A 23,759-nucleotide genomic window follows, 5' to 3' on the forward strand; every position below is an offset into this window, starting at 1 on the left:
AAGCCTGAAGGCGGTGCTTGGTTTTCGGGGTCCCGTACGCGGCTAGGCTCCCAAAAAGTCTCACACATGTGGTATCCCCGTACTCAGGAGAAGCAACAGAATGTATTTTGGGGTGTAATTTCACATATTCCCATGGCATGTTTGAGCAATATATAATTTAGTGACAACTTTGCGCAAAAAAAAATAAAAAAAATAAAAAATTGTCTCTTTCCCGCAACTTGTGTCACAATATAAAATATTCCATGGACTTGACATGCCTCTCAGCAAATAGCTTGGGGTGTCTACTTTCCAAAATGGGGTCATTTGGGGGGGTTTTGAACTGTCCTGGCATTTTATGCACAACATCTAGAAGCTTATGTCACACATCACACACTCTTCTAACCACTTGAAGACAAAGCCCTTTCTGACACTTTTTGATTACATAAAAAAATAATTTTTTTTTGCAAGAAAATTACTTTGAACCCCCAAACATTATATATTTTTTTAAAGCAAATGCCCTACAGATTAAAATGGTGGGTGTTTCATTTTTTTTTTTCACACAGTATTTGCGCAGCGATTTTTCAAACGCATTTTTTGGGGAAAAAACACACTTTTTTAAATTTTAATGCACTAAAACACACTATATTGCCCAAATGTTTGATGAAATAAAAAAGATGATCTTAGGCCGAGTACATGGATACCAAACATGACATGCTTTAAAATTGCGCACAAACGTGCAGTGGCGACAAACTAAATACATTTTTAAAAGCCTTTAAAAGCCTTTACAGGTTACCACTTTAGATTTACAGAGGAGGTCTACTGCTAAAATTACTGCCCTCGATCTGACGTTCGCGGTGATACCTCACATGCATGGTGCAATTGCTGTTTACATTTGACGCCAGACCGACGCTTGCGTTCGCCTTAGCGCGAGAGCAGGGGGGACAGGGGTGCTTTTTTTTTTTTTTTTCTTTATTATTATTATTTTTTTATCTTATTTTTAAACTGTTCCTTTCATTTTTTTTTTTTTAAATCATTTTTATTGTTATCTCAGGGAATGTAAATATCCCCTATCATAGCAATAGGTAGTGACAGGTACTCTTTTTTGCAAAAATTGGGGTCTATTAGACCCTAGATTTCTCCTCTGCCCTCAAAGCATCTGACCACACCAAGATCGGTGTGATAAAATGCTTTCCCAATTTCCCAATGGCGCTGTTTACATCCGGCGAAATCTAAGTCATAAAATGCTCGTAGCTTCCGGTTTCTTAGGCCATAGAGATGTTTGGAGCCACTCTGGTCTCTGATCAGCTCTATGGTCAGCTGGCTGAATCACCGGCTGCATTCTCAGGTTCCCTGTTGAGACAGGAGAGCCAGAGAAAAACATGGAAGACGTTGGGGGGGGGGGGGCATTCCCTCCCACTGCTTGTAAAAGCAGTCTAGAGGCTAATTAGCTGCTAGGATTGCTTTTACATGAAAGCCAATCGCTGGCTGAAAAGAATGATACCAAGATGATACCTAAACCTGCAGGCATCATTCTGGTATAACCACTCAAAGTCGTGAATGGCGTACCTGAAGATAAAAAAATGGTTAACAATAAAGCACAGTAAACGGTAAGGTATAAAAAATTGCATATCTGAAAAGCAAACATGATAAAACATAACAACAATAAAACATTGCAGAATAGAATACAGTAAAAAAGAGCAGAACAATAGAGAGAGAATAGAGAGAGAGAACAATAAAACAACAACTATTTTTTTTTTATTTTATATTTTTGTTTGTGTTTTTTTTTTTTTTTTACACTTTTTTTGTAACTAACTTTTATAACTGTAACCGGTTCCAGGTTCGGGTCTCTCAAAATGCGATGGCATCTTGGGAGACCCTGTGAAAGTGTGCCTAGTCTGTGCAATGCTGTACCCTACACTAATACTCAACTAGTGAATGGTAGTGTTCAAAACATTCACCAATGCAAAGACCAGGATTGTCAGGACAGGAGGGACAATAATAGCGGGTGTCACGCCTATATCCGCGTTTGCTGCAGACACGACATCTTTTTTGGGGGGGGTTCGTTGGGTAGGGGTACTCGGGAGGACATAAAGAAAATGCCTCTCATGCAGCCGACTGCATTTGGTTGGGGATGTGAATGGGGGAAGTACGGGCGCTGCAGAAGCCGTGGGTTCCCAATTAGGATTGGCGAATGCAGCAGGAAGGGCACTATGGGCACGACGGGCCTGTGTTTGTCTTCTTGGTGGCAGTGGGACACTACTTGTGCTTGCCACCTCACCAGCTTGAACTGCATTTATGGGACTCGCCACGTCACCAAGTGTTACTGCAGTGCTGGTTTGACTACGACCGGGGTGTACTAGGCCGCTGGCGCTTGCCAGTTCACCAAAACACTACCAAAAAAACTGTTAGAGATTGCAGGGATCAGGCCTGACTCTGCGAACGCTGCAGTTATGCGTTTAGTGTTTTGTAAGTGTCAGTGATCGATCGATACTGCACTTGGGTGGGCTGGGCTGGGCCGGGCAGAGGGGCAAAACGCAGGTGCTAGCAGGTATCTGGGCTGATCCAGCTAATACTGCGTTTGTGGGAACCCTAAACTGCTGGGGACGCTAGTATAGATCTGATCAGATCAGATATTGATCCGATCAGATACTATACCACTAAGGGAGGTGTACGGTGTGTGCGTGGGTGTTAGCGGTACTGGCGCTAACCTGACGCTGCCTGGGGCTGGTGCTTGCCAGTTCACCAAAACGCTACCAAGAAAACTGTTAGCGATCGCAGGGATCAGGCCTGACTCTGTGAACGCTGCAGTTATGCGTTTAGTGTTTTGTAAGTGACAGTGATCGATCGATACTGCACTTGGGCTGGGCCGGGCGGAGGGGAAGAACGCAGGTGCTAGCGGGTATCTGGGCTGATCCCGCTAACACTGCGTTTTTGGGAACCCTAAACTGCTGGGGACACTAGTATAGATCTGATCGGATCAGGTATTGATCCGTACAGATACTATACCACTAAGGGAGGCGCATGCTGCGTGCGTGGGTGTTAGCGGTACTGGCGCTAATCTGACGCTGCCTGGGGCGACGCATATCACCGCCGGGCGATCAGGGGGCTAAACCTTTATTAGGTAATAAACGGCGGGTGCCCTGACACTATAAAAAATAAACGAACTAACCAGCGTCACCTGTAACAGTTATACGGTGATCAGTGGTGAAAGGGTTAACTAGGGGCAATCAAGGGGTTAAAACATTTATTAGGTAGTATATGGGGGTCCCTGTCACTATAAAACGCTGACGGCGAACGTAAATATTTACGTTCCTAACTAGCGTCACCAGCGACACTAATACAGCGATCAGAAAAATGATCGCTTAGTGACACTGGTGACAGGGGGTGATCAAGGGGTTAAAACTTTATTAGGGGGGGTTAGGGGGGTATCCTAGACCTAAAGGGGGGTAATATTCACTGCCCTAACACTGTAACTGTCACAAACTGACACCATGCAGTAATCAGAAAAAAAATAAAAATACTGCTTGCTGTCAGTTTGTGACGGGGGGGGGGGTGATTGGGGGGGGATTGGGGGGGGCGATCGGGGGGGGATCGGGGGTGTAAAGTATGCCTGGCATGTTCTACTGTGTGTGTTTGTGTTGTGTGCACTTACATGTCTTCTCTCCTCGGCGCTGGAACGGAAACTGCCGAGCCGAGGAGAGATGACATCACATCCTCTGCCTGTGTGAAACTACACACAGGCAGGGGAGGATTCCGATTGGCTGGGAGCGATCGCGAGGGGGGGGCCACGATCGGATGGTCTCCCCCTCGCCTCCCGACGCTCCCAGTCAAATGCCGACCGCCGCTGGCACCGGGGGGGGGTCCGATCGGACCCCCTGCCTGCGGGAGGCAGATCACGTACAGGTACGTGATTCTGCCTGCCCGTGCCATTCTGCCGACGTATATATACGTTAGGCGGTCGGCAAGTGGTTAAGAAACTGCTGCCTGTGTCAGCTGGTCTCATGGCATTTGGAGTGAGATTTGGTGATGTGACTACCATGCTGCTCACTGTTCTCTTTGCTGGAGAGGAAACTGTACATAAGGACATGCAGTGCAGGGATCTCTTTGCTTCTGCTTCATTCTCTCTGTGGATTTGTACTTTCCACACTTTTTGGTCATTACTCTACCAATCATCAAAGAACCAATAAACATGGGGGCAGCTCTGACATGAGGGACCTACCAAGATGGACACCACTATACAGAGACACAAGATGAAACAAAACATGTCACTAAAAGGATCAACTGCAGGGAGCTTGCACACAATACTAGGAGTAGTTTGTCCTTCACTTGTCTTTTGAGGACACAGCTTCCGAAGTACAGGTTCTATTCAAAGGAAAACTATATTGAGATTATATGAATATGGTCATGCATCCTGGAAGAAGGTAATTTGGATGGAAGATTGGTAATGAACAGAGTTGTAAGAGAGGAATGTCCTAAAAACTACACAATAAACCAACCACTTTCTTAAAAACTGTTTTTTTTCAGAGCTTGCATCAAACTCATGGATTAAAAAAGTATTAAAAATTGACAAACTCTTAAAAGTCATGCATACTTTGCTGTATGTGTAGAATAAAGAATATAAGGCTGAGTTGAAAATAATATCTTTTCAGAACCATCCCTCCCTCAGTACGTAAGGTCAGGTACATAGAACAAAAAAGCATCTCATTTTACAGGTGGTCCTTCTGAACACACACGCACTGTCAGCTAAGTAATTGCCTAGTTACAGTTTAGATAAGGGCAAAACAATTTGTCAGGAGTTTTCAATATTCAGATATGAATCATCACATTAAATTCTGGTCAGAAGAAAGATGATCTGTGACACCACTGAAGATGGAAAGTTTCAGTCTCTAAGAAACGGACCCAAGAAAGTAACACTTATAAAAAAAAAAAATGTTGAATTCAAGACCAAGCTAAGAGAGTTTTTTACCTTAAAGTGATACTAAAGTCTCATTTTTTTTAGTTAAAAATAACAAACATGTTATACTTACCTGCCCTGTGAAGTAGTTTTGCACAGAGAAGCCCAGATCCTTCTCTTCTCAGGTCCCCCTTCAGTGCTCCTAGCCCCTCCCTCTTGTTGAGTGCCCCCACAGCAAGCAGCTTACTAGAGGGGCACCCGAGCCCAGCCACAGCTCGCTGTGTCCATTCAGACACAGAATCGTGTCCCTGCCCTGTCCTCTTTTTGGCTGACTGAGTTTGATTGACAGCAGCGGGAGCCAATGGCGCTACGCTGCTGTCTCAGCCAATGAGGAGGGGAGTCCTGACCAGCTGAGACACTCCTACAACATCGCTGGATCGAGATGGGGCTCAGGTAAGTATAGACATGATTGTTATTAGAAAAAAAATACCTTTACAATTACAATCACTTTAAAACGGTAATAAACCCAAAAATGTAATATATTGCAGCCGACCAATCATTAGATGTGGTGGCTGCATTTGTTTTCTTTTTTTGGGGGGGGGCTTTTTTCCCCTGGTGATCTGGCCAGTAACACACCTCCTATGTTAGAGTGCCCCCACTATGGATGAAGGAGAACAGGGAGTACCTTTGGACAGCAACATTGCCAGTCTGAAGGGAGGTTAGTGTTAGATGGACTAACAAATTTAAATACACTAAAAATTTAAGCCAATCTACAGCCAGTACTGTATAAGCAGTTAAAGCTTTGGCATAAAGGTTTTACATACGTAAATAAAAGCTGACCATTGTAAGCACCCCTGTCAACGTTAAATAGTTTGTCTCATTCTTGTAACCTTAAACATTGGAAAGAGAGCTGGTTCTTTTGAAAAACAACAGACTTACTGGCTGGTTTACCAGATGAAAAATAGAAAAAAACAAAAGCCTAAAACAGAAAACGAATGCAGTCACCACATCTGAGAACTGGTAAGCTGCACTATAATAAATCACTGCTTTTGGGTTTAATATCACTTTAAAATGTTCAGTGGAACAGCGTATTGAAGAAAACCTGACGCTAGAATAAACTTTTTAAACTGTATTGAAGAGATACAGGTGACAGTAGAATCTTTAAAATTCAACAATTCAGGAATGTTGATTCTTGGTCCCCCACTGTGTGCTGTAGTATGTCTCATTGGTCCCTACACAAGTACATGACACAGTAGTGATATAGAAGCTTTTGGATCAAACCATTGATGGCAATGGGGGACCAGAAATGTGACACTCTCAGAAGTGTTAGATTCTTAAAATTCCTCAGGCACTGGTATCTCTTTCATACAGCAAAAATTTGCAATGGTAGATGTAGCACCCCCAGTAGCCGTCCTCCCTCTTTAAAAACTGCTAATACTATATAAAACACTGTAGTTAAAGAGGTTGTAAACCTCCATTTTCAAGTTTTACCTATAGGTAAGCCTATAATAAGGCTTACCTATAGGTACAGTAAATATCTCCTAAACGTGCACCGTTTGGGAAATATTTACTTTGTACTGTGCTGATGATGTCATCGGTGCAAGCGCTGTGAAGAAAAGGCCCTCTGTGCCATTTCTTGTCTAGTGCGTGCCGTGACTGGCGGCTCCCGTGCACATCACGCAACTCTGGCCAGTCACAGAGCTGGAGTCTGTGGCCCCGGAAGGAATAGGGGCGAACATAGGTGTGGCCTCCAGCGGGGACAACGTGGGCTTCGTTTACAGGTAAGTGTCACATAATGTGCTAGTATGCGATGCATACTAGCACATTATGCTTTTACTTTGCAGGGAACAAAAAAGTAAGTAAAACCCATCAGGGTTTACTTCCTCTTTAAACAAGTGGACTTACCTATGTATGCACCTTTCTATTTATGGTAAGGCATCTTTCCCGTGTCTCTGGTCCACCATCAAATTGGTAAGGTACGATATATTACATTTTTGCTTTTGGGTTTAATACCACTTTGAGATTGATATTTTTTAAAAGATTAGTAACCCCTAGAAACCAATCACATTTTTTTAAGCTTAAAATTAAACCATATTCTGACTGGCTGCAAACAAATTATTGTCCTTTACAACCTTATTACGACCTTATTCACTAAATCCAATAAATCAATAAATTGAACAAAAATACATTATAAAAAAACATCTGTACAAGCTGATTTTCATTCTAAGAAAACCATTTATAATACTGTATATTATATAGACATTTGAGGACCAGAGTACTTACATTAGTGACGTGTTCAATGTCCCTCCAGATGTTACTTTCCCTAGGAAAATCGGCCAAGTCTAAAAAATTATCCACTATGATTTGGCCAATGACGTCATGTCTTGAGAAACGATCAAAATCATAGACAGAGAAGTGGAGTTTCCTACTGGGCAACTCATTATAAGGAACAGGAAATAGAAAAACTTCATCAAACACCGGATTTAGAGTCTTCCGGTGGACCTTAGTCTGGTGTTTAGTCTTCCGATCCGGAAGTAAATAAATCTTGACATAAGGGTCTGATGTCCCGGAGAAGTCTTTGGCTGGTAGGCCAACCGCCTTGTGAATCTTTACTATAAGTTTTTCCAAGTCACAATCATATTTAATGATGAAGTTGAGCTTCCCACAAGATTTGGTATTGTTCCTTCGACCATCGTCTGTCTCTACAGACCTCTGTTTATACAGTTCAGGCTTGATCCGCCCAATTCCAGTCAGCTGCTCCTGCTTCTGGAACTGCTGGATGTTGAAGTCGGGATTTGAAAGGTTCAACTGTCTTCTGATCGAATTATGTCTTAAATAGGGATAAAAACTGAATTAGTCCCATGCATAAGAAACAAAAAGAATCTTATAAAAATACCAACCAGTAAACTATTCATCCATGACCCTTGTTATTGATCAATGCCCCACATTTGCCACTGTAATATATATATCTATCTATATATATAGATATATATATAGATATATATATATATATAGATAGATATATATATATATAGATAGATATATCTATCTATATATATACGTTTACATACCCTGGCAGAATTTAAAATTTCTTGGCCATTTTTCAGAGAATATGAACGATAGCACAAAAACTTTTCTTTCACTCATGGTTAGTGTTTGGCTGAAGCCATTTATTATCAATCAACTGTGTTTACTCTTTTTAAATCAAAATCATAACAGAAACTACCTAAATGACTCTGATCAAAAGTTTAAATACCCTCATGATTTTGGCCTGATAACATGCACACAAGTTGACACAAAGGTGTTGGAATGGCTAATAAAGGTAACCATCCTCACCTGTGATCTGTCTGCTTGTAATTAGCTTTTTGGCCACAACCAATAACACTACATTTGGAGAAGAGTTAAGAAGGCCTATGATGAAAGGTACACCATTCCTACTGAGAAACATGGAGGTGGATCGCTGATGTTTTGGTGATATGTGAGCTACAAAGGCACAGGAAATTTGGTCAAAATTGATGGCAATATGAATGCAGTATGTTATCAAAAAATACTGGTGGAACATTTGCATCATCAGCCAGGAAGCTGCGCATGGGACATACTTGGACATTCCAACATGACAATGATCCAAAACACAAGGCCAGGTCGACCTGTCATTGACTACAGCAGAATTCATGGATGTGCCACATAATTTACAAAAATGGTATGATATCATTAGTAGGTACCATCATCCCAAATATGAATAAGGCAAAAGAATGGGAATGAAAGAGAAAATAGAGCAAAGACCCCTCCAATTGGGTCCTGCCTCTTTCAAAGGGATGGGGACTATTGCGGTACCAAGAGAAAAAAGACTTGTGTTTAAAAATTATTGAATTTATTTCAAGATAGCAATAAAAAGTCCTGTGGGGGACTTGTACTATACATCAACATAATTTAACATACATAAAGAACAGTAATTGTTACAGCATTGTTGACACTTGGTTGGTAAAACTAATGCCCACACAGATGTATGGACAGAGGTTATATAGTATGATACTTGCAGACGTGACCTCTACAGTTTCGCGGTCGCAGCCGCTTCCTCAGGAGGCGTCTGATAGTATGTAATCTATAAAGATGGAGAAAACAATACAGTATCAACATAACAAACAAAAAAGATAAAGAGATTTTTTTGTCAGAAACAGGCACAAAGTTAATATTGGAGAATATAATTGGATTTTGGAAGTTGCACTCACCAAACTATAACCTCAAGGGTTTTCTGGAGCGATGCTGTGAGACGCCCTAAAGAGGCGTTCCCCCGGGGGCGGGCCCGGGAGGCAAATTGGGGTGATACTGTTATAAGAAATTCAATAAAATGAGAGTTTTTTTAGAATTTATGCGATGTGTGTTCTGCTTGAGAAACCACCCGGGAGTGTCAGATTTAGAAGTGGAGAGGGGTGGAAAGGACGGAGAGGGGGAGGGGGAAAAAAGATGGAAAACCAGGTCAAAGACCAGGGAATGGTGGAGGGGAAGGGAGTTGAAGAGATTGAGAGGAGGGGAAGGGGAAAAAGGGGGGGGGGGGAGGGAAAGTGATGGATGGGGGGAGGTCGGAGAGGCACGAAAAGGAAAGGAGGAAAGAGGGGGGGGAGGGGAGGGGGGGGGAGAGGGGGCGGGAAATCGAGGGAAGGGAAAGGAGGGGAAGGTATGGGGAAGAAGAGAAGAGGAAAAGAGGGGAAGGGACACGGGAAGGAAGGGGAGGGGGGGGGGAAGGGGGGAAAGGGGGGGTGGAAAAGAGAGAAAAAAGAGAGGGATAACAAGTAAGGGATGGGACGGAAAGGGGGGCAGGCAGAGAAAGGGAGGGAAACCACAAGGTAAGGGGGGGAGAGGGGGGGGGGAAGGAATGAGGTGGGAGAGGAAAAGGGAAGGAAAAGAGGGGGGAAAAAAGGGGATGTAGGAAAAGAAAATTAGAAAAAAGATAATGACCCTACCACCTGATTGAGAAGATAAGGTAAGGAACTGGACTGAGAAAGGGGAAATGGTATCAAAAAGATTACCCACTGTTACTGTAGTAAAACAGGGGGGAAGCTAGACTCAAGGGCTGCTGACACCCAGGAAGACGTGGCTGATGCAATTGGTGGCTAATGAGCCACACCACACTGTCAAAAGGAGTCGCTGTGAGAGATATAAATGGATAAGGGATAAGTATTATGGGGTAGTTTAAGGACTGGGCCACAAGTCATATTGTGCCAAAAAGGAGGCATCATAAAAAGGTAGTAGTGGTCCCCGTCCTTCATAAGAGACATTACATGGTACTTACATAGGCTCCGAGTAACGCCGGTGGAATGCTGGGTGACCGCCAGTGACGGTAAACAGCCGAGTCTAGGCATCTTAAATGCTTCCAACCCGGAAGTTCAACGGCGCCGAGAACGGCCTCCGCTATTACTTCCGGGTCCGGTCCTCCACTGTTGCGCAGGCGTGGGAGAGTCACCCAGCGCAGGCGCACAGCTCAAGTAGTGATCAGTGCCAAAGCAGTGATCAAACGAAGCAGCAACTGGGCTCCGTAGAGCCCCGCCTGCTGCCGGAGGAACGCAAGCCCGCCGTAGGGGGAGAATTAACTCCTCACATCCCTCCAGACAGGGATGGTAAGTGCAATAGGTGATAATAACTTGGATACAAACAAAGTTAATCAGGGAATAGACTGGGAAGGGGGAAGGGATGCATAGTCTCCAGCAATGGGAGCACATAGGGACCCACGGTCATGGGGACATGCATCACAACCCCGTCCCAGAATATGTAAAAACAGTTTTGTTTAAATATACATAGCTCTTGTTAAATAAAGCATGCAATCTACTGGAAATTTGGAGTCAGCCATAAAGGGAAAAACATCAAAGAATAAATATTACATAGTGAAGCCACTATGTGTAGAGAGTCCACTTACGTACAGTCATAGAAAAAACCTGAAGTTTTTAGCTTTTTTAGATCACGGCAGAGACTGGGGGGACTATGATGTAATTATTCAAGAAAATATTTATATGAGTGTGCCTCATTGATGCCAGGAGGAACACATGCGTTAAGTCGCTCAATCCAAAGGGACTCGCGTTTTAAAATTTCGCGGTCCCAGTTGCCCCCTCGGGGGTCTTCGGGGACAACGTCTAGTACGGTGAACCGGATGTAGTTGAGATTAAAGCGGTGGTGAATGCCTATATGGCGGCCCACAGTAGTGAGCTTGCCATTTGTAGAGGCATATAAGTGATCCCCCAATCTCTGCCGTAACTCCCTAATTGTCTTCCCCACATAAAAAGCGCTGCAAGCGCAAGTCATGAGGTAAATTACCCCACGTGTGCCACAATGGGCTGAGTGTTTGGGAAAAAACATCTCACCGTTGGGAAGTAGGAAATGTTGTCCTTCTTGGATCCAGGGGCAGTGTGAACAATTGCCACATTTGAAAGTGCCCCTGGGTTCCAACGGACCAGAAGAAGGGATCCTGTAGTGGCTGTGTGTGAGTCTGTCCCTCAGGGAGGTAGCCCTCTTGAAGACCAAGTCTGGAGTTGGTTTAATGTATTTTCTAAGCGTGTGGTGATCGGTTAGAATATGCCAATGGTTTGATAATATGTTTCGTAATTGATGATGGTGAACAGAGAATTTAGTAATGATCTTAGTCATATAAGGCTGTTTGGGACGTGAAGGGCCAAATAACAATGTTTGTCGATCTAAAGCTGCGGCCCTATTAAACGCTTTTCTCAACACGGTACGTTTGTAGCCTCTAGCCAAGAGTCGTGTGCGAAGGGCATTGGCTTGTCTATAAAAATCCCCGTCCTCTGTGCAGTTCCTTCTTAGTCTCAGATATTGAGCAAAAGGGATGCTGCGAACCAGAGGATGGGGATGAAGACTGGAAGCATGCAACAAAGTGTTGCCCGCGGTGGGTTTGCGGTATAGATCCGTGGTTAAATGTCCAGTGGAATTTTTAATGATCTGTACATCCAAGAATGGGATGCTCAGACTGTCATAGGAAAAGGTGAAATGAAGATTGAAGGAGTTAATATTGAGCTTTGCAATGAAAGTTTGTAAAAATTGCTCTGTGCCTGTCCAGATGACCAAAAGGTCATCGATAAATCTGAACCATCCTAAAACATGGTTCAAAAAGGGTTCCATAAGGTCGTCACTGAAGACAGCCCGTTCCCAACCGCCAAGATACAAATTCGCGTACGAAGGGGCACAAGACGTGCCCATTGCGACGCTTTGGATTTGAAGATACATTTGGTCCATGAACAAAAAATAATTTTTGGTCAAAATAAATTCTAATAGTTTTAGGATGAAGGTATTGGTGGGCCAAGTGTGATGGTCCTGTTCCATCAGGAAGGAGCCAGCCGTCCGGACACCCTGCTCGTGGGGGATGCTTGAGTACAAGGCCTCAACATCAATGGCCACGAGGAGGGCGTCCGGAGGGATCTGGACCCCTTCGATATGTTTTAAAAGGTCAGTAGTATCCCTAATGTAAGAGGGTAGTCTCATGACATGAGGTAGAAGAAAAGTATCCACCAGTTTGCTGGCATTTTCTGTTAGTGAACCTTTGCCAGAGACAATAGGTCGGCCTGGGGGTACAGAGAGATTTTTATGAGTTTTCGGCAGAGCATAAAACGTAGGGGTCCGTGGGTATTGTACATTGATGAATTTATAGGTGTCTTCATCGATGAGGCCCTCAAGAAAGGCCCCCCCGATGAGTCCCTTAAATTCATCAATGGTTTGTTGAATGAAGTGGTTTTCAATAGGTAAATATCAATTGGAGTTGGAAAGAATTTTGAGACACATAGTCTGATATTGGTGATGAGTCATCAACACCAGGTTTCCGCCCTTGTCAGATTGCTTTATGACAAGGTCATTGTTTATTTGAAGTTTAGTAACTGCTCGAAGCTGTTGTTGGGTCAAATTAGAGGGTAATGTTTGCCATCGCTCTTTTTTAAGGGACAGGATGCATTCGTGCAAGAAGGCCCAAATGGATGGGCACGTCAATAAGTCGGGAAAGCTTTGGATTTCATTTTTAAGGAGATTTTGGGGGTAGGATGTTGGGGCTGGAGGGTACTGCCCATTTGACAGGAGGAGGGAGAGTCGGAATTGCCGTCTAAGGCATCCGACTCGACCTCTCCTTCGTCAAGAAGTAACATAAGGTCCCGTAGGGCTCTGGACTCCGCTATCGTAAAGTTCTTAGTTTTTTCTGCTAATTCTTTTTCCAAATTGGCACGTTTACGGTCAGGATCAAACATATAATTAAAAGTCAATTTTCGGGCAAATAAGTAAAGATCTTTAATTGTCTCATAGATATCGATTGGCTCCGAAGGGCAGAAGCCCAGGCCCAAGTGGAGGACCTGTTCCTCCTCCGGAGTCAGTCAAATCATTTTCCGTCAATCATCAGTCCATCACTTTCCCTCCCCCCCCCTCCCCCCCCCTTTTTCCCCTTCCCCTCCTCTCAATCTCTTCAACTCCCTTCCCCTCCACCATTCCCCGGTCTTTGACCTGGTTTTCCATCTTTCTTCCCCCTCCCCCTCTCCGTCCTTTCCACCCCTCTCCACTTCTAAATCTGACACTCCCGGGTGGTTTCTCAAGCAGAACACACATTGCATAAATTCTAAAAAAACTCTCATTTTATTGAATTTCTTATAACAGTATCACCCCAATTTGCCTCCCGGGCCCGCCCCCGGGGGAACGCCTCTTTAGGGCGTCTCACAGCATCGCTCCAGAAAACCCTTGAGGTTATAGTTTGGTGAGTGCAACTTCCAAAATCCAATTATATTCTCCAATATTAACTTTGTGCCTGTTTCTGACAAACAAATCTCTTTATCTTTTTTGTTTGTTATGTTGATACTGTATTGTTTTCTCCATCTTTATAGATTACATACTATCAGACGCCTCCTGAAGAAGCGGCTGCGACCGCGAAACTGTAGAGGTCATGTCTGCGAGTATCATACTATATAACCTCTGTCCATACATCTGTGTGGGCATTAGTTTTACCAACCAAGTGTCAACAATGCTGTAACAATTACTGTTCTTTATGTATGTTAAATTATGTTGATGTATAGTACAAGTCCCCCACAGGACTTTTTATTGCTATCTTGAAATAAATTCAATAATTTTTAAACACAAATCTTTTATCTCTGGGTACCGCAATAGTCCCCATCCCTTTGAAAGAGGCAGGACCCAATTGGAAGGGTCTTTGCTCTATTTTCTCTTTCATTCCCATTCTTTTGCCTTATTCATATTTGGGATGATGGTACCTACTAATGATATCATACCATTTTTGTAAATTATGTGGCACATCCATGAATTCTAATATACTGGGTGGATAACACACCCGGATCCTCGGATCCAATTTCCCCTTCTCCCCCCCCCCCCCTTTTTTTCTCCCTTTGCCACTTGTCAAAATTGATCCTATACATGTGTCTAAACTATTGCTAGTTCTGGTTTTGTAGCAGCCTCTTATTTAACTAATTTTCTTGTTTGAGTCCTTCTTGCTTACGGTCAAGGTTCTATCCTGTTGTTTCGTACATCTGGGGCTATGGATGTTCTGGGCACTGCCTGGGGGGATTTCATGTCCACCATACAAGCAGGATGTTTAGCCAATCAACAGCTAGAGGATGAGACCAAAACGTTTATGGACAGGTTGTTCAATCTCCTCAAGAAAAAATCCCACCTACACTGGCACATCCAATATTTTGAACTGTATATTACTGAAAAAGTTTGCCCCCTTGGACTCCGCGTCCAACTGTTCCCTACAATTAAAGACCCCTCTGCGGATTTTAAAAAGTCCTGGGAAAATTCTTTAACCAAGTGTAGTATAGAACTCATGTCAAAGCTTACCACCCAGTATCGTTCTGACATGATGTCTCTTGATGCGGAAATTGATAGATTACTTAATCAATTTCCCAATATCCAAGAATCAACCTCATTCACAAATAAATGGAAGGAAATACGAGATAAAATTGAAAGTCTTAATAAAGACATTATCATTAAAAAACAAAGAAAATTCTCCCAGGACAAATTGGCATTTTCGGAGGGTTATGCATACAAGTGGTCTGGGAAAATATTTCCCCGCAAAAACAAGCATCAAAATCGGCAATCCCCGATCCCGACAGCAACAGACCACACGGAATCTGACTCATCGATATCCTCTTTATCTTCACAGGTCACTACGCGTTCTTCCCTGTCACAAGCACCAGGTGCCCCTCGGAAAAGGTCCCTTACCGGTGACAATTCCATTACTAAACACCCTAAAAAAGGCAAACAACATGGCAAAGCACTAAAAACACCACAAACACCAAGGCCGGGTGGACAGACCCCTTCCACGGATTCTCTCCACCCTACCTTACACAACATCATACCAAAACTTTTACAACCTAACATCCAAACACTCCTATCACAACCCGGTTTTTTAGTTCAAGCAAACCCAGAGACCTCCAGACAAGGAAATCTGGACATGTTTGTGCAAAAAGCCCCAACCCCAAGCACGTCCCACGATTAGCCACTCCCACTAACGGAAAAGACTCCCATTCCCTTAACATTATCAATCTCACGCCCCACCGACTGACTCCGGAGGAGGAACAGGTCCTCCACTTGGGCCTGGGCTTCTGCCCTTCAGAGCCAATCGATATCTATGAGACAATTAAAGATCTTTACTTATTTGCCCGAAAATTGACTTTTAATTATATGTTTGATCCTGACCGTAAACGTGCCAATTTGGAAAAAGAATTAGCGGAAAAAACTAAGAACTTTACGATAGCGGAGTCCAGAGCCCTACGGGACCTTATGTTACTTCTTGACGAAGGAGAGGTCGAGTCGGATGCCTTAGACGGCAATTCCGACTCTCCCTCCTCCTGTCAAATGGGCAGTACCCTCCAGCCCCAACATCCTACCCCCAAAATCTCCTTAAAAATGAAATCAAAAGCTTTCCCCGACTTATTGACGTGCCCATCCATTTGGGCCTTCTTGCACGAATGCATCCTGTCCCTTAAAAAAGAGCGATGGCAAACATTACCCTCTAATTTGACCCAACAGCAGCTTCGAGCAGTTACTAAACTTCAAAAAAACACCGACCTTGTCATAAAGCAATCTGACAAGGGCGGAAACCTGGTGTTGATGACTCATCACCAATATCAGACTATGTGTCTCAAAATTCTTTCCAACTCCAATTGGTATTTACCTATTGAAAACCACTTCATTCAACAAACCATTGATGAATTTAGGGGACTCATCGGGGAGGCCTTTCTTGAGGGCCTCATCGATGAAGACACCTATAAATTCATCAATGTACAATACCCACGAACCCCTACGTTTTATGCTCTGCCGAGAACTCATAAAAACCTCTCTGTACCCCCAGGCCGACCTATTGTCTCTGGCAAAGGTTCACTAACAGAAAATGCCAGCAAACTGGTGGATACTTTTCTTCTACCTCATGTCATGAGACTACCCTCTTACATTAGGGATACTACTGACCTTTTAAAACATATCGAAGGGGTCCAGATCCCTCCGGACGCCCTCCTCGTGGCCATTGATGTTGAGGCCTTGTACTCAAGCATCCCCCACGAGCAGGGTGTCCGGACGGCTGGCTCCTTCCTAATGGAACAGGACCATCACACTTGGCCCACCAATACCTTCATCCTAAAACTATTAGAATTTATTTTGACCAAAAATTATTTTTTGTTCATGGACCAAATGTATCTTCAAATCCAAGGCGTCGCAATGGGCACGTCTTGTGCCCCTTCGTACGCGAATTTGTATCTTGGCGGTTGGGAACGGGCTGTCTTCAGTGACGACCTTATGGAACCCTTTTTGAACCATGTTTTAGGATGGTTCAGATTTATCGATGACCTTTTGGTCATCTGGACAGGCACAGAGCAATTTTTACAAACTTTCATTGCAAAGCTCAATATTAACTCCTTCAATCTTCATTTCACCTTTTCCTATGACAGTCTGAGCATCCCATTCTTGGATGTACAGATCATTAAAAATTCCACTGGACATTTAACCACGGATCTATACCGCAAACCCACCGCGGGCAACACTTTGTTGCATGCTTCCAGTCTTCATCCCCATCCTCTGGTTTGCAGCATCCCTTTTGCTCAATATCTGAGACTAAGAAGGAACTGCACAGAGGACGGGGATTTTTATAGACAAGCCAATGCCCTTCGCACACGACTCTTGGCTAGAGGCTACAAACGTACCGTGTTGAGAAAAGCGTTTAATAGGGCCGCAGCTTTAGATCGACAAACATTGTTATTTGGCCCTTCACGTCCCAAACAGCCTTATATGACTAAGATCATTACTAAATTCTCTGTTCACCATCATCAATTACGAAACATATTATCAAACCATTGGCATATTCTAACCGATCACCACACGCTTAGAAAATACATTAAACCAACTCCAGACTTGGTCTTCAAGAGGGCTACCTCCCTGAGGGACAGACTCACACACAGCCACTACAGGATCCCTTCTTCTGGTCCGTTGGAACCCAGGGGCACTTTCAAATGTGGCAATTGTCCACACTGCCCCTGGATCCAAGAAGGACAACATTTCCTACTTCCCAACGGTGAGATGTTTTTTCCCAAACACTCAGCCCATTGTGGCACACGTGGGGTAATTTACCTCATGACTTGCGCTTGCAGCGCTTTTTATGTGGGGAAAACAATTAGGGAGTTACGGCAGAGATTGGGGGATCACTTATATGCCTCTACAAATGGCAAGCTCACTACTGTGGGCCGCCATATAGGCATTCACCACCGCTTTAATCTCAACTACATCCGGTTCACCGTACTAGACGTTGTCCCCGAAGAACCCCGAGGGGGCAACTGGGACCGCGAAATTTTAAAACGCGAGTCCCTTTGGATTGAGCGACTTAACGCATGTGTTCCTCCCGGCATCAATGAGGCACACTCATATAAATATTTTCTTGAATAATTACATCAAAGCCCCCCCAGTCTCTGCCGTGATCTAAAAAAGCTAAAAACTTCAGGTTTTTTCTATGACTGTACGTAAGTGGACTCTCTACACATAGTGGCTTCACTATGTAATATTTATTCTTTCATGTTTTTCCCTTTATAGCTGACTCCAAATTTCCAGTAGATTGCATGCTTTATTTAACAAGAGCTATGTATATTTAAACAAAACTGTTTTTACATATTCTGGGACGGGGTTGTGATGCATGTCCCCATGACCGTGGATCCCTATGTGCTCCCATTGCTGGAGACTATGCATCCCTTCCCCCTTCCCAGTCTATTCCCTGATTAACTTTGTTTGTATCCAAGTTATTATCACCTATTGCACTTACCATCCCTGTCTGGAGGGATGTGAGGAGTTAATTCTCCCCCTACGGCGGGCTTGCGTTCCTCCGGCAGCAGGCGGGGCTCTACGGAGCCCAGCTGCTGCTTCGTTTGATCACTGCTTTGGCACTGATCACTACTTGAGCTGTGCGCCTGCGCTGGGTGACTCTCCCGCGCCTGCGCAACAGTGGAGGACCGGACCCGGAAGTAATAGCGGAGGCCGTTCTCGGCGCCGTTGAACTTCCGGGTTGGAGGCATTTAAGATGCCTAGACTCGGCCGTTTACCGTCACTGGCGGTCACCCAGCATTCCACCGGCGTTACTCGGAGCCTATGTAAGTACCATGTAATGTCTCTTATGAAGGACGGGGACCACTACTACCTTTTTATGATACCTCCTTTTTGGCACAATATGACTTGTGGCCCAGTCCTTAAACTACCCCATAATACTTATCCCTTATCCATTTATATCTCTCACAGCGACTCCTTTTGACAGTGTGGTGTGGCTCATTAGCCACCAATTGCATCAGCCACGTCTTCCTGGGTGTCAGCAGCCCTTGAGTCTAGCTTCCCCCCTGTTTTACTACAGTAACGGTGGGTAATCTTTTTGATACCATTTCCCCTTTCTCAGTCCAGTTCCTTACCTTATCTTCTCAATCAGGTGGTAGGGTCATTATCTTTTTTCTAATTTTCTTTTCCTACATCCCCTTTTTTCCCCCCTCTTTTCCTTCCCTTTTCCTCTCCCACCTCATTCCTCCCCCCCCCCTCCCCCCCCCCTTACCTTGTGGTTTCCCTCCCCTTCTCTGCCCGCCCCCCTTTCCGTCCCATCCCTTCCTTGTTATCCCTCTCTTTTTTCTCTCTTTTCCACCCCCCCTCCCCCCCCCTTCCTTCCCGTGTCCCTTCCCCTCTTTTCCTCTTCTCCTCTTCCCCATACCTTCCCCTCCTTTCCCTTCCCTCGATTTCCCGTCCCCTTCTTTTTTCCCCCCTCCCCTCCCCCCCCTCTTTCCTCCTTTCCTTTTCGTGCTTCTCCGACCTCCCCCCATCCATCACTTTCCCTCCCCCCCCCTTTTTCCCCTTCCCCTCCTCTCAATCTCTTCAACTCCCTTCCCCTCCACCATTCCCTGGTCTTTGACCTGGTTTTCCATCTTTCTTCCCCCTCCCCCTCTCCGTCCTTTCCACCACTCTCCACTTCTAAATCTGACACTCCCGGGTGGTTTCTCAAGCAGAACACACATCGCAAAAAATTCTAAAAAAACTCTAATTTTATTGAATTTCTTATAACAGTATCACCCCAATTTGCCTCCCGGGCCCGCCCCCGGGGGAACGCCTCTTTAGGGCGTCTCACAGCATCGCTCCAGAAAACCCTTGAGGTTATAGTTTGGTGAGTGCAACTTCCAAAATCCAATTATATTCTCCAATATTAACTTCGTGCCTGTTTCTGACAAAAAAATCTCTTTATCTTTTTTGTTTGTTATGTTGATACTGTATTGTTTTCTTCATCTTTATAGATTACATACTATCAGACGCCTCCTGAAGAAGCGGCTGCGACCGCGAAACTGTAGAGGTCACGTCTGCAAGTATCATACTATATAACCTCTGTCCATACATCTGTGTGGGCATTAGTTTTACCAACCAAGTGTCAACAATGCTGTAACAATTACTGTTCTTTATGTATGTTAAATTATGTTGATGTATAGTACAAGTCCCCCACAGGACTTTTTATTGCTATCTTGAAATAAATTCAATAATTTTTAAACACAAGTCTTTTTTCTCTTGGTACCGCAATAGTCCCCATCCCTTTGAAAGAGGCAGGACCCAATTGGAGGGGTCTTTGCTCTATTTTCTCTTTCATTCCCATTCTTTTGCCTTATTGACTACAGCAGAATAAAGGTTATGGAGTGGCCATCTCAGTCTCCTGACCTCAATATCATTGAGCCACTCTGGGGAGATCTCAAACGTGCAGTTCATGCAAGACAGCCCAAGAATTTACAGGAACTGGAGGCTTTTTGCCAAGAGGAATGGGCAGCTTTACCATCTTAGAAGATAAAGAGCCTCATCCACAAATACCACAAAAGACTTCAAGCTGTCATTGATGTTAAAGGGGGCAATACACGGTATTAAGAACGTATCTTGATATTTTGATCAGGGTCATTTGGGTAGTTTCTGTTGTGATTATGATTTAAAAAGAGTAAACACAGTTGATTGATAATAAATGGCTTCAGCCAAACACTAACCATGAGTGAAAGAAACATTTTTGTGTTATCATTCATATTCTCTGAAAAATGGCCAAGAAGTCATAAATTCTGCCAGGGTATGTAAACTTATGAGCACAACTGTATATATATATATATATATATATATATATATATATATATATACAGTACATATATATTAGTCTAGACCATTGATCTCCTAACTGTGGCCAGGGGCTGGATGTGGCCATTTGTTTGCCTTTATCCAGCCCTTGGGGCACTGTTCCTCCCACTGACACCAACAATGGGACACTAATCCTCCCACTGAAATCAATGGCAGGGCATTATTCTTCCCACCGTTACCAATGATGGGACACTATTCCTTCCCCTGATACCAATGATGGGGCACTATTTCTCCCACTGACACCAATGATGGGGCACTATTCCTTCTCCTGATACCAATTATGGGACACTATTCCTCCCATTGACAACAATGGGGCATTGTTTACTCCCCTTGACGCTGAGGCATTTTTTACTGGCCACAGGCCAGTGATTTTTACCCCACCATCATGGCTCAAAAGTAGCAGTAAAGACCTCAATGGCTTTACCTATTTGATTTCCCCAGAAACGCTCCCCCTTAAGGTTTTTTCTTCACACGAGAGCTGTCTAACCACTACAAACTACATTTTGCATTTTTTGTCCTAGTTGGTCCCTGCATACAGGACCTTCCATCTACATCTAACATTTTTCATCTGAAAATGTTATTTTTGTCCTTTTCTAGGGGTGGCACAACTAATATACACTGCTTGTTCTGGGTAAGTGACTAACAAATACTGAAGGTCTCTGTAGAGGTCACCAGTCAACACAGGGAGCACATGCTTTACTGTTTGGAGAGCAGACCTGACTCAGCAGAGGTGTGTTGGACCCCTGCAGAGAGACCACTGCTTCCAAACAGATCAAGGATCCTTCTCTGCAGCATACAGGCAGGGGAGAGACTTTCCTACTCAGGCCATGGCTGCTTTTTAAAGAAAAATAACATTGTACACCCTTTGCTTTGATGCACCTGAAATATATTTAGCTTATATAAAATTAAAGTTTAATTGGGCTTTAATCGTAGATATGTTGTGATGCTTTCAGGGCAATTCTGTAGTCCAATAAAAAGGATGAGATGGATGACATTCACATTATTTAATTTCAAAACAGGTTTCCAATAGCATCCACCGTATTCTCTCTTAAGGAGCTCTTCTTAATCCCAACCCAAGTTATTGGGTACATGCATTTATATACAATATGATGTGCAACAATCTCTTATAGATTTGTCTGCAATCATTTTATATTGTAAATATTTAATATTCCATACTGTTTAACAGTTTGGAAAATGAGAATTCCTGCTTAACATTCTTTATAGTCCCATAGATCAAATACTTTGCTAAAGAATGATATCTAATCAATGAAACCCCTACTGTTTTCTATCATATTAATACATTTATTACTGTCTGATGTAAAGACAATGACCCAGTTTTACTGCATGAACATTTCCAAAAATAGATTGTGCATTGTTTAATGTGGCAAAGAAGAAGCTCGGCTGAGATTACAGGTTGTTCATCTACATACAGTAAGGTAGCAAAGAAGCTTGTTCTGCACTTGGATCTGCATGCCCTCCTTCAGCATAACACTGATACAACCTCAGAAAGCCATCATGGAAAATTACCTTTAAAGCAATCATAAAGTCAAATAATGATTATGAGACTACTGATCCATAGGGCTGCTACAGTCTGCGTCCAACCAACTATTGCATAGCTCCCAACTGTCCCTGATTTCGAGGGACCGTCCCTGATTTGGAGCAATGTCCCTCTGTCCCTCATTCCTTCTCATTTGTCCCTTATTTAGATCTGATCTTTATAGTTGTATATAAAATGCACTTTTTATCTATCAAAAAGTGTTTTCCAGTGCTGAAACTTTCTTCTGATTTCTAAATTGCTGCATTTGTAAATTCCAAAAGCCAATATAAAGGAATAGTAGTGGTAAAAATGAGATTTGAGGGGCGGGACTTTGAGTGAAGCACACGGATGCAATAGAGAAATAAATAGGAAAATGTTTTTTTATTTGAGTCAATTCATAGAACAAAGGTTGGGGGTATAAAATTCATTACATAATGTATATCAATACTTAAAGGTCAATCATCACACATAAATACATTGTCCAACCAGAGTTTAAAACAGTATTTTACAAATACACCGGTCACGTAATAACATGATTAACTGCATTGTAGAAAATACTCATAAAAATAGCTAGCGCATTAAAGCATCATTAGAAATACTAGTTAAGGTAAGGTAAGTAGGAAAAATTATATAAAAACATATATCTTGACTCTATTAGGAAATATAAGGCAGTATTATACAGTTGCACAGGTCACATAAGTACGTGACTAATTGCAGTGTAAATAATACTAAAAGCGGAAATATGATTCATTAAAGCATCACTTGGAGAGTAAAAGAGAAAATAAGCTGGGTCTTCATCACTTCACTTTCTAATCTTTCCCTCCCATATCCTAATTGCACTTCATTCACAGGCTTTTTTCCTCCAGCAGGTTTCCCCTCCTGGGGCCATTCCTCTCCTCCCTTCACTACACACCATCTCCACTTCTCCACTTCTTGACCAATTTGGGATGTTGCCCCTGCTGGTTTTGTGCTGCCCGGACGGGCCCCCTCAGCTCCGTGACGTGGCATCTTTGGCTGGTATGACTCACGCGGCTGGGCTCTCCCCTCTGTGCAGACACACTCATGTAAGTTTGTGGGACAAATGTATGGATGTGTGGGGGATTTCACATGTTCCGCATTTGCCCACTCATTTTTCAGAGTGACTTTAAGGTGCTGAAACGCGTAGAGCTTACAACTACCGTTATAACAACATATTCATGAATTCACTATGGCCATTCCTCTCTACCCAGCTTATTTTCTCTTTTACTCTCCAAGTGATGCTTTAATGCATCATATTTCCGCTTTTAGTATTATTTACACTGCAATTAATCACGTACTTATGTGACCTGTGCAACTGTATAATACTGCCTTATATTTCCTAATAGAGTCAAGATATATGTTTTTATATCATTTTTCCTACTTACCTTACCTTAACTAGTATTTCTAAAGAGGCTTTAATGCGCTAGCTATTTTTATGAGTATTTTCTACAATGCAATTAATCATGTTATTACGTGACTGGTGTATTTGTAAAATACTGTTTTAAACTCCGGTTGGACAATGTATTTATGTATTTTGATTGACCTTTAAGTATTGATATATATTATGTAATGAATTGTATACCCCCAACCTTTGTTCTATGAATTGACTCAAATAAAAAAACATTTTCCTATTTATTTCTCTATTGCATCCGTTTGCTTCACTCAAAGTCCCGC

At 43.2% G+C, this 23,759-nt stretch overlaps 1 protein-coding gene across 3 annotated transcripts in view; it reads right to left on the reverse strand.

Annotated features, from left to right (window-relative positions):
- SYT9 (synaptotagmin 9) overlaps positions 1-23,759 on the reverse strand; it is a 305,962-nt gene that overhangs the window by 156,313 nt on the left and 125,890 nt on the right. For all 3 annotated transcript variants that reach the window (XR_012236519.1, XM_073604460.1, XM_073604461.1), the window contains exon 3: positions 7,157-7,703. Coding sequence is in view for 2 of the 3 variants with exons in the window: in XM_073604460.1 (XP_073460561.1) it covers positions 7,157-7,703 (547 nt within the window). In the remaining variant the exon portion in view is untranslated. The remainder of the gene's footprint in view (positions 1-7,156; positions 7,704-23,759) is intronic.

This window comes from Aquarana catesbeiana, linkage group LG11 (assembly GCF_042186555.1).
Source record: "Aquarana catesbeiana isolate 2022-GZ linkage group LG11, ASM4218655v1, whole genome shotgun sequence".
Taxonomy (NCBI): domain Eukaryota; kingdom Metazoa; phylum Chordata; class Amphibia; order Anura; family Ranidae; genus Aquarana; species Aquarana catesbeiana.